Below are 10,101 nucleotides of genomic sequence, written 5' to 3'. Positions count from 1 at the left end.
CACCTCAGTGTATTTGACTGGAAGTCTTCGATGGTGCTTGTGATACGTACTTTTACCAGTCGGGCTGACTTTATCTGGTATTGAATTCCGTATGGTCCATGCGCAATGCCGACTTAATTTGATGTCGTCGTGAATATGGGCCATAAGAAATCAATGAATATTCTATCGCCTCTTTTAGTTACAGACTCTTGTTCAGTAAAGGTAATGGAGAGTACAACAGGTTCGGAAGAAGTATAGTGTGTTAGTGGGGAGAGGCTCTTTTCCTCACCTTGTGATATCTCAGCCGGCCTGACTGTATAAACGTTACACCTCATTGACACCCTTCAGTATTATAGGATAGCGAAATAGTCTTCACGAGATGTGCGCAATCCAAAAATTCTGATTACCATGGGCATTGCATCGAGATTTCAAGCTCAAAGCGCGTCCTACATCAAACAACTGTCATGACGTAGGTAAGAATGGAGATAAAAAGGACTATATCATGTGGCGCAAGTCCTCGAGTGTACTTCAAGTGTCGATACATGTCAAGATCCCAACAGCTTTGATTCTTTTAGAATATCAGCTGCGACATTGAGTGAAATTGGATGTTTCCTTCTTTCCGTTAAGGATATACCATTACCGGAAAAAGCTGTTGGTCTCCCCCCTTCTCTGAAGGTGCGCATGTTTGCTGATGCGCAAAGCGAAATTTTTGTCATACCGGGGAAACCTATAGCCAACATGCCAGTTCCGCTTGACTCCAGCTTTGCGAGATGTGCTCTCTAAGCCATACTGCACAAACATCAACACATTCCATTAAAGTGCAAAAATCTCGATCCTCAGCGCCTTGAGATAATGCCATATCATTTCGTTCCTTATCAGAGGGATTACTTCAGTTTGCGCTAAAAATGCCGTTTATCGTGTAGTGCAGTGGATGACCGAGGCTCGCTGGTTCATAATCCTATTTCAGCACCGTATGACGGTTCAGAACTTTCTTTTTCGAAAGAAATAGCATCGTTCCGTTATACTAATTCCATCAGCGCCACCATTATCTGAGGGGTGCCTCATCAGTTGGCGCTATACCCTAATGTCTTGATACTTTGGTGAAGATATTATATGGTGGAACAGCGATGCCTCGTTTCTCGAAGACCGCCTTATGATAGCAGTTGCCTTCGATACTGCGTAGTTTCTTGGCTCCACACTGAAGAAACCTGCGCAAGTCACCGAGCCAAACACTGTTTACGGTTAGATATGATGGAATTCTGTTGTGGCGCCTTCGAGTATTGCAGCCTCACTTTGTGCCCAAAAATCAATCCATGTTCTATAGAGAACATTGGGGTTGATATGTTCAATCTAGTTCGTTTCCATCGTCATAAAGTTTTAGATGTATAATATTAGAATTAAATTCATCTATTTGTACGCCTCTAAGGGTATTGTAAGCTGAGCATTGGCTTTTATTTTTCAGGAAGCAGCTGCTCTGGGCTTGAAAAGGGACGGAAATCCACAAAGTTGAGCATTCGATGGCGGGAACACGTGACCCACAGGGTTTTCTGGTTATTTAAATAGACCACTTAGCTCTCACCTTGCTTCTCTTGGGAGCTGTATTCCAGGTCTCAACCGGCATCTGCTATTACCAAGTTCCAAATAACTGCCTCCAAATGGAACACCGCTCCACTTCGTCTCCGTTTTCCATGGGGTCGCCTTCTTCTCTCTCCATTTTCCCACATGATCTCTCGAGGTCATCGGTTTCTCCCGGGCACTCACCGCTATTGGCCCCATTCGAAGACAGTGAATACGACGACCCGTTATCACCTACACACATGCTACCTGACTCACTAGAGCATGGTTTAACGCTGCAAAATGATGCACCACACTCACCTAGAAGCCCTAATAATACGACCTTTGTCCACAAGCTGTATGAGTAAGTTCACTTTCTCATCTTCAACTTTTCCCGATACCGCCTACCTCAGTTAATAACATTGCATCAAAAATAAGTATGGTGATTGATCCACAGTACCAAAACCTGATATCATGGAGCCATGATGGATCATCCTTTATCGTATGCAACAAGGACGAATTTGAGAATGTCGTTCTACCAGCACACTTCAAGCACCGTAACTTTGCTAGTTTCGTGAGACAACTAAACATGTAAGAGAGCTACAGTTTTATGATGATCGGTGACGACGTTGCCATTTCGATCTGTGGCTTGTTTAGTCAGAACTGAAATGATAGTGACACCCTGAATTTTTTTCCTTTGTTCAAGGTACGGTTTCCATAAGATCAATAAGACCGCTAGAGGCCAGGGGCAACGGACGTCGACCGAAAACCATATCTGGAAATTCTCACACCCAAGCTTCTTAAGAGATCGGCCCGACCTTTTGGATGGGATCAAGCGAAAGGCGATGGAGCAAGAAACTAGTAGGAGAGACGCAAGTGATTTATCAAGTTCCATGCTGCAGATGCAACAGGCGCAACATGAAATTTTGGGTAAATTGACGCAACTGCAGTCTGCTCTTGACCGAGCTACTCAGGAATTGAAAGAAACGAAAGCGAGTCAAAGCACGCAAGAGATCCATATTACGGGGATGGTTGCCTTCCTACAACAGCAGTTTGGCCCTATAAGTAAGGATCTGTGTGCTGTGTATCTATTTTTAATGATGTTAACACTGCGTTTACCCAGATTTTCAGGCTCAGCAAGTGTACACTGACCAGCACGAACAACCACCACCCATCTTTATCACGTCGCCTGATTCAAACTCTGCTAACTCCATGGTACACCAAGCTTATTATAATGTTTATGGTGCTCAACCACAAGAGCAACAACAATTTCAATCCCAACAGCAGTTAGGGTCCAATAGTCGGCCCGCTTCACCGTTAACCGTTCAGACACAAGGTCTGAATATCTCTAGGCCGTACGATCAATCTCACCAATCGCCACTCAACTCGCCACAACCATATGAAATTCCCTTACCGCCGAGCCCCAGTCCCAGCTCGATGATGTCGGACGATGAACACCCTTACAGCCCTCATAGTCCCATGTCAAATAATAACAACATGTTCCGTAACGTAGATGGCAGGCAGGGCGGTTCTGGAGGATATAACTTGTATAATGGAGGAATGTAGGATATGCTTTTTGAATAATACTTTGTACTTTTAGTTTCACTTTTTGAGTTTTATATACCACCTTTATATAAACGACGTCAAAGACATAATGAATTGAACTCCGGGACGCTCGGAGTCGTCCTGTCTTGGGATTCAGCTCCGATTTTTTTTTTCTCTTTTTTAATTAAGACGGCTGAACCTGAGTCTTTTTCCAACTTGTTTCTATCTCATCAAATGGATTCTTCACCATCACCGAAAAGCGACGAGAACCATTTGCGTCCATACATGACGCACTCTCATTCCATGCCACATCTTCCACAACTGCAATTAACCACCACCGACAACCGGAATGATGCCATCGATATCACCACGCCTGCTACAGTTGGATCCAAAAAATTCACTTTCTCAGACGAGGATTTGACAGACTATCACTTGAAAAAAGCTCAAGACGAACTTGATCGGGAGAAAATTCCCGAACGGTCAAGTAACGATGACTACAACGCTCCTGGCATCGACCGCCGAGACTCGGCCAACACATTAGTCGAAGCCGCCCTCGAAAAACCAGAAGTCGAAGAACGTCATTCCAGTTACCAAGATCATGTCGCTGAATCAGCCGCATTAGTCGACCGAATGCTTAGCCAGCGAGTTGGTCCCAACTCTATGGCACCCACCGGAGGCGGCAGTGTGCTTTCCTCACTAATGAAGCTCGAAGCACAAAGAAACAGAGAACATGAGAAACGTCAAGAGGAAAGAAAAAGGCGGAAGGAAAAGAAGAAGGTACAGTGGCTTTTCGTCTAACCACCCTTTACTTTTGATTATAGAGGGTAGTTTCAAACATTCCAGGCAATAGATAAGATATTGACTTTTGCCTTTCCCATCTTTTTTTTTTTATTTCTTTGTCACCATGATGGATATATTTAGCTGAAACAAGCTAAACAGGAGCAGCAGAAACTGGAAAAGAAGAAGCAACGTCCAGCTTCGATTTATAATTTACCAACCCACTATGAGACCGATCCAATTGATGGTTATGGGGAAGAACGACCGCAGTTAAAGCATCGACCAGGAAGTTGGTTGTCGACTATAACCACCACTGACCATCTAGTTCCATCACTCGCCAAGAGAAAGGCAGCAAACTATCCCGCTTCCATTTCGCGACGCTCCTCCGTTGACAGCATGATTACTACAGCTTCGCAATTCGAACCCATTTCACTAGAAGACCGTATTCGTATTACGTTTGAACTAGCTAATATTCTACAAAAGCAAGATTTTCTTCGAAAATTGGCCAGAACTTTAATTTGGTATGGATGCCCATCCCATAGACTCGAAATTGCTATGAAACAAGTATCGAAAACGCTGGGTGTCGACGCTGAATATGTCTACTTGCCCAACGTCATGTTGCTTAACTTCCTGGACACCACCACGCATCAGACCGAGACCCATTTTATTCGCCAGGTGCAAGGTTACGACATGTACAAGTTGGGAGAAATTTATCGATTGGAGAAGCTAGTCTCTCACGGTGAAGTGACGGTGGACGAGGCCTTGGAATTCATCGAGTCCATTAATGACGAAAAAGATTTTTACCCGCGTTGGACAAATCCCTTGGTGTATGCAGCCGCTAGCTTTTGTACATGCACTATGTTCTTTGGCGGCCAATGGAAGGATGCTGGCGTTGCTGCTGCCTTAGGAAGTAAGTATCGGTTGGAAAATGACGTAGTTTGGAAGTCGCGAACTCAGACTAGGATTATCCAGCAAACTGACAATTTTCCTCCTATTTTTTTTAGCACTTCTATCCGTTTATGAAACGTTTGCTGGTCGATTTCAGTCATTGGGTCCTATTTGGGATATTACAATGTCCATGCTCATTGGATTTATCGCACGTGGTAAGTTTCCATTTTGACAGATTGGATTCAAACATTCGCTCATGACTGACATATTTTGACCTTGTTCAAAAAAGCACCGTGGAGACAAGGATTCTGCTTTGCGCCTATTTCCTATGGCGCTATTGTCATCTTGTTGCCCGGATACACCATCGCTTCGGGCATCATTGAGTTAGCGTCTCGAAATCTTATATCCGGCGTAGTTCGAATGGTTTACAGTATTGTGTACTGCTTTTTGTTGGGTTATGGAATATCCATGGGATCCGGTCTATGGGCTACATTTGACCCGGCGGCTGCCAGTGCTTCGACCTCAGAATGTACTGGGAACATTCCCTCGCAATGGTACAACTTCTTATTTGTGTCGCTGTTCGCATTCTCTTATGCCATATACCTCAAAGCTCGCCCCAATCGTTGGATACCCATGTTTTTCGTTTCGACCATGGGCTATGTCGTCAATTTTTCATTGACAAAGTGGACATCCGCACCTCAACAAGTTACTCAATTCATTCCAGCTTTTGTTGTCGGTTTACTCGGTAATCTGATGCATAAATTCACTGGCAAAATGTCATTTGATGCCGTATTGCTCGGTGTCTTCTTTCTTGTGCCCGGTAGTTTAGGTGAGTTCACAGTGTTCGCTTAGCACGCATGGCGAGGACAAGAGTCTAATCATATATGATTTGTGGTAATTTTTTAGGCTTGAAGGCTGCTCTGGGTACATTCAGCGATAGCACTACTGGTGTCAATGGTGGTCAGGGCGCATACTTTGCACTGGCCATGATTGAGTCAGCCATCGGTAAGTATAGATTTCCTTCTCCTACCGCTGACTTCAATTCCCCATGAACTGACATCTGTTGGTTATAGGTATTACCGTCGGACTATTTGTCGCTACCTTAGTAGTATACCCAAGAGGTACTGCACATACCCCACTGATGTGTTTCTAAGTGGCTTGATCCACCGCCTCGAAAAAAAAAAAAAGACTTAATGCATATACCAAACCTTAGTCTGTTCCTCAACTTGTACAGAATAATAGAAATAACATGGCCTGTTTTCCTCCCTATGTAGACCCATGTTTATTAAATCATACTTTTTATTTGAGAGAAAAATCAAAATCGATTACAATAATGAAGTGAACAATTAATAAGAAGTAATAGGATGAGAGACTGCCAAAAAAGAGGGGATGGGTGGGGGTAACAAAACTAAGAAAATGACTGCGCGCTAATTACATTATGAGCCTTTAGCCCATTGACTGGCGGTGCTGTACATGGTAAAGAACATGACAACGGTACCGAATACTATCAAAGTGTAGTCGGCGAGAGATCGCCATTTGGGAAGAGCAGGCACCGCTCTCAAATGAAATAGGGGTGGGAAGATGAGTGACAAAGGACCTGAAAGGAAGACAAGGTTTTAGGATGGTGCGTTTTAAAGAACAACCAACAGATGTGGACGATAAAAGATGTAACTTACAGCAACAAACGGAGCCGACCAAACTATTCACGTCAGCCAGAAAAAGTTGAGGATATTAGTTCATGTCACTTTTAAAAAGACACCTTGCCATCTATTCAAATGCTTTACCTGACAAACTTGTCCAAATCAGATGCTCCTCCATACGCAACGAGGCAAGTGACGATGACGACAACCGTTCTAAGCGTATTTTTTTGCCACTTGACGGCCATGTTATATTTTCCTGTCTTTGACTGAAAGACTGCTTGCTCGATGATACGAATAGAGGGGAAAATCGTGATAACGTTGGAGAGAAGAATGGCGATAACGTAAAGTGCTTGAATGGTGCTGATCAATGGTCCGTCTGGAAGATTGAGAAGAGCAACCGTCCGTACTTCAGAGCCAAAGGCTAAGTAACCCATGCTTCCAATGACACTTAGGATACATGCGACCAAGAACATGACGAGCGTGAGCACAAAAGGAAAGCGTTCCTTGCGTGCCATAGCATCACGAATAGGAATAATGAGACCTGAAGAGATGAATTAAGGGTTATTTGCTGCATCGATGACTTGTATCAAACGGTAGAGTTCAATAATCAGGGTACTTACCTACACCTTCGAAACTATATACACATGTGCCTACAAACACTGAAAAATGCGCACTGTTGAAAAACCAATAAATGCCAGGTCCTGGAGTAATAATGCGGTGTTCCTGTTCGGGATCCTTGGTAAAGAAAAGGTTCAAGACATCGTAATATAACAAGGTTAAAAGACCAAACAAGATGAGAAAGTCCGAGATTACAGCACTCAGCGAAAGTTTGGCTATGTTTCGGATGAGGCAAAGGGGGATCATCAAAAGGGCGGTGATAGCAACGATGCTCTCGACGGATGGACGGATAGCATTATGGCTCACAGCTGTAAACACTTGTTGTACATTTTCCGCTATGAATGTTGTTCCTGCTGCCACAAATCCTACACTCACACCTATCGTTAGCGCGGCTACAGTAGGCTGACATTCTCAATATTTAAACCTACCCATCTAAAAGTTGTCGGTATTAATAACGAGAGGATTTGCTTTGTCTAACTTATATACCGAAACGAACAGCTTACCTGAGAAATAGACACAGAAAAAAGTACCAGCCTTCTCATCCAAGGTCCATAGAGTGCTTCACCAAGATCACCGTAGCTGCCAGAGACATGGTCTTTGCACTCAATCAAGAGCAAAAACGAAAACAAGGATATGGCGCCCATAGCCCACATGGAAATAAAAGAGAACAGCAATCCACCATTGGAAAACGCGCGAGGCAGAAAAAGAACACCAGAGCCAATAAATGCCTTCAGTAAAAGGAAGATCGCCTTGGTTTCTGAGGCCGTACTTTTATCACCCATATGAGAGGATTTTCTTCGCAACAGCGGAGTTCTTTCGTTGGTCGATCCAGCAACCACCTGCGTATTGCGCACAGGTAAGAGACGAGCTTGTTCTTCATCACTCACTGGTACGTCGTCGTCGGTATCTTCAAGATCCTCGCCTGCGAAATTGTCAAAAATACTAATATGTGCCATGGCCAGAAACTCTAGAAAGTGTCGGGTTCGTTTGAATTCTCTAGGTGGGTTGAGGTTATCGATATCGTGATCCATCATAGAGGTGTATCGTTGTAATGGCGAAGCATAGCCATCTTCCGAAGGTGTATCGGAGCCGTGCTGATGTACAAAATAACGACGAAATCCACCGGGTTTATTAATGTTCTGCAATGCTGGATCGCTGTGAAGCTGTTGCTTTCGGTATTCCATTACATCCGTTAAAGATCTAGATCTCCTCAAGAGGTTGCGCTGGACCAAATCGTTGGCCATCTTGTAGATATCGTTGGTCATGGCTGTTCCAGGCAAATGAAAAGGGGTGACAACACTTTCAATTTCATTGCGGTCAGAGTCAATCCTAGGCGAAGCTACGCTTATTGGCCTATGAAATGGACTTTGTGATTGCGTTAAGGTCAATGGTTCGCTGCCGAGTATGAGATGTTGCTGTATGATATCAACTAGCTCTCCGTCTGGGATGGGTGCGTGAAACGTGGTGTCCAGATCTTCAGCTTGGTGCAGCTCTGGAGCAGGGGGCATACTTTCAACACTGGCAGGGTCAAAAGGTACATGTTCTGGGTATGATGTGGACATGACCCTTGAGTAAGATGGCGGGGTGAATGGGGTTGGGGAGGCGGGAAAGAGCAAAAGGCACCCAAAAAGCTTATATTATTCTCGCCTTGACAATATGATTGGCTCTGCTGTCAAACACTCACTCGATCAACAAGGCAGCTGCTCAAGGTCATCTGACGGAAGCCCCAGTCATCACCTTTTAGCCATGGAATTGACCTTTCTTACTACCTATTGTGATGTTTCTTTGCTAGCGCTTCCATTGTCTGTCAAACAAAATAGAGAATAAAGTTGGCGCTATTCTTTCAATTACATCTCCGTTAAGGTGCACAAAATGTTTGAAGAGCGGAATAACATCCGCTTAACAACAAGCCCTGTGCGTAGTCTTAAATACAGTGGATTTATGAAGCAAGGCAATTTAATGAATTAATTAGTGGTTCGCAAATTTCTTATAATGTACTTCGTCCATTCACAAAGGTGGCGACGACTTTGCCAAAGTTCTCGCCTTGGTTTTTAGCAATTTCCTTCTCCTTGTCACTGACGGCTCTGGAGCCATCGCCATTGGCAATCGTACCAGCGCCATAAGCCGAACCCCCAATGACCTCAGTGTTGTCGAAAAGGTGCGCGTTGGCGAAGCCAAAAGGTACATAGATCATGGCATGATGGGCGAAATAAGTGACAGTGGTCAATGCGGTTGTTTCTTGACCTCCATGCTGTAATTTTTACATGAAAATCCAAACGTCAATTTTTTCCAGTGTGTTACTGTCACTCCTAGTCGTGCAGTGTGTACATTACCTGTGAAGCGGTGGAAAAGAAAGTACCGGCAAACTTTCCAGACAAAGCGCCGGTTGCCCACAGCTTACCGGTGGCATCCAAAAGTCTAAATAATCGATAGAATCATCAGCCAGGATAGTGGAAATGGCTTGCCTGTTTGTCATTCGAAACTTACGCCTTAATTTGAGCAGGCATAGTACCAAATCGAGTAGGAATACCAAAAATGATGCCATCGGGCTCAGTCAGCTCGTCCACTTTGATAACTGGAATGGCAGGCTTAGGAGGAGCATGCATCTTTTGCAAAACATCATCACTCAAAGTTTCGGCAACTGGGGACGAGCGATGAATACGATGTGTGGGTTACCAATGTGACAGTCATGTAATTTACCTTGGAAGAGTTTGGTGGTTACACCGCTAGCTTCAAGGCCCTTTTGAACTTCTTGAGCGAGGGTGTAGATATGACCGTACAGAGAGTAGATAACGATGTATACAGTAGCAGGCATGTTGAATTAAATTCAAAGGTGATATGCGACTTTGAGTGAATTTGAAAGAAGAAAAAGAGAAGAGGTAAAAACTCAATTGGAATGCCGAACTTATAAACCCCAAACAAGACAGATCGACTTGCGAAAAACCCATACCAATGGTCTACCCCAGAATATCCACCATGGAGCCGATGTCTCCAATTGTTATTTCGACTAAAATTTCCGGCGTATATTAAATCAACAGTAATGCTCATTTTCTTCATTGCTAACTTTGACAGCTTCCATTCTGCTGGCTGTTTGACAATT

At 44.0% G+C, this 10,101-nt stretch overlaps 4 protein-coding genes across 4 annotated transcripts; 2 read left to right on the top strand and 2 right to left on the bottom strand.

The window, feature by feature from the left end:
* The first annotated feature begins 1,864 nt into the window (after positions 1–1,864).
* Positions 1,865–3,272, top strand: K450DRAFT_248410 (uncharacterized protein). Its single transcript, XM_051590227.1, has 3 exons — positions 1,865–2,124; positions 2,240–2,598; positions 2,657–3,272. The coding sequence occupies exons 1-3, from the start codon at positions 1,973–1,975 to the stop codon at positions 3,097–3,099; spliced, it is 954 nt and encodes a 317-aa protein (XP_051443166.1). The 5' UTR covers positions 1,865–1,972; the 3' UTR covers positions 3,100–3,272.
* On the top strand, positions 3,271–6,038 carry K450DRAFT_248402 (uncharacterized protein). Its single transcript, XM_051590226.1, has 6 exons — positions 3,271–3,855; positions 4,024–4,765; positions 4,860–4,958; positions 5,033–5,572; positions 5,650–5,748; positions 5,817–6,038. The coding sequence occupies exons 1-6, from the start codon at positions 3,313–3,315 to the stop codon at positions 5,894–5,896; spliced, it is 2,103 nt and encodes a 700-aa protein (XP_051443165.1). The 5' UTR covers positions 3,271–3,312; the 3' UTR covers positions 5,897–6,038.
* K450DRAFT_248400 (uncharacterized protein) lies at positions 5,888–8,603 on the bottom strand. The gene is made up of 5 exons (XM_051590225.1): positions 7,505–8,603; positions 7,004–7,367; positions 6,528–6,924; positions 6,420–6,442; positions 5,888–6,340 (listed from the first exon to the last, which is right to left on the bottom strand). Exons 1-5 carry the CDS (start codon positions 8,561–8,563, stop codon positions 6,180–6,182), a joined length of 2,004 nt encoding a protein of 667 aa, XP_051443164.1. The 5' UTR covers positions 8,564–8,603; the 3' UTR covers positions 5,888–6,179.
* A 292-nt stretch (positions 8,604–8,895) lies between these two features.
* On the bottom strand, positions 8,896–9,834 carry K450DRAFT_248395 (uncharacterized protein). Its single transcript, XM_051590224.1, has 4 exons — positions 9,702–9,834; positions 9,489–9,642; positions 9,335–9,419; positions 8,896–9,252 (listed from the first exon to the last, which is right to left on the bottom strand). Exons 1-4 carry the CDS (start codon positions 9,814–9,816, stop codon positions 8,989–8,991), a joined length of 618 nt encoding a protein of 205 aa, XP_051443163.1. The 5' UTR covers positions 9,817–9,834; the 3' UTR covers positions 8,896–8,988.
* Between the last annotated feature and the right edge of the window lie 267 nt (positions 9,835–10,101).

The sequence above is a fragment of the Umbelopsis ramanniana genome (genome assembly GCF_025399195.1).
Source record: "Umbelopsis ramanniana AG unplaced genomic scaffold K450scaffold_41, whole genome shotgun sequence".
NCBI classification, from domain to species: Eukaryota; Fungi; Mucoromycota; class Umbelopsidomycetes; order Umbelopsidales; family Umbelopsidaceae; genus Umbelopsis; species Umbelopsis ramanniana.
This window is presented reverse-complemented; position numbering and strand designations above follow the sequence as displayed.

Excerpts from the sequence above, each read along its gene's own strand:
- K450DRAFT_248410 (XM_051590227.1), top strand. The coding sequence starts at position 1,973 with ATGGTGATTGATCCACAGTACCAAAACCTGATATCATGGAGCCATGAT. Across the intron at positions 2,125-2,239 it reads TTCGTGAGACAACTAAACAT|GTACGGTTTCCATAAGATCA; the intron begins GTAAGAGAGCTA and ends CCTTTGTTCAAG. Across the intron at positions 2,599-2,656 it reads ACAGCAGTTTGGCCCTATAA|ATTTTCAGGCTCAGCAAGTG; the intron begins GTAAGGATCTGT and ends GCGTTTACCCAG.
- K450DRAFT_248402 (XM_051590226.1), top strand. The coding sequence starts at position 3,313 with ATGGATTCTTCACCATCACCGAAAAGCGACGAGAACCATTTGCGTCCA. Across the intron at positions 4,959-5,032 it reads CATTGGATTTATCGCACGTG|CACCGTGGAGACAAGGATTC; the intron begins GTAAGTTTCCAT and ends TGTTCAAAAAAG. Across the intron at positions 5,573-5,649 it reads TCTTGTGCCCGGTAGTTTAG|GCTTGAAGGCTGCTCTGGGT; the intron begins GTGAGTTCACAG and ends GTAATTTTTTAG.
- K450DRAFT_248400 (XM_051590225.1), bottom strand. The coding sequence starts at position 8,563 with ATGTCCACATCATACCCAGAACATGTACCTTTTGACCCTGCCAGTGTT. Across the intron at positions 6,443-6,527 it reads GATTTGGACAAGTTTGTCAG|TTTGGTCGGCTCCGTTTGTT; the intron begins GTAAAGCATTTG and ends TGACGTGAATAG. Across the intron at positions 6,341-6,419 it reads GGTCGGCTCCGTTTGTTGCT|GTCCTTTGTCACTCATCTTC; the intron begins GTAAGTTACATC and ends TCTTCCTTTCAG.
- K450DRAFT_248395 (XM_051590224.1), bottom strand. The coding sequence starts at position 9,816 with ATGCCTGCTACTGTATACATCGTTATCTACTCTCTGTACGGTCATATC. Across the intron at positions 9,643-9,701 it reads AACCACCAAACTCTTCCAAG|TTGCCGAAACTTTGAGTGAT; the intron begins GTAAATTACATG and ends GCTCGTCCCCAG. Across the intron at positions 9,253-9,334 it reads TCTTTTCCACCGCTTCACAG|CATGGAGGTCAAGAAACAAC; the intron begins GTAATGTACACA and ends TAAAAATTACAG.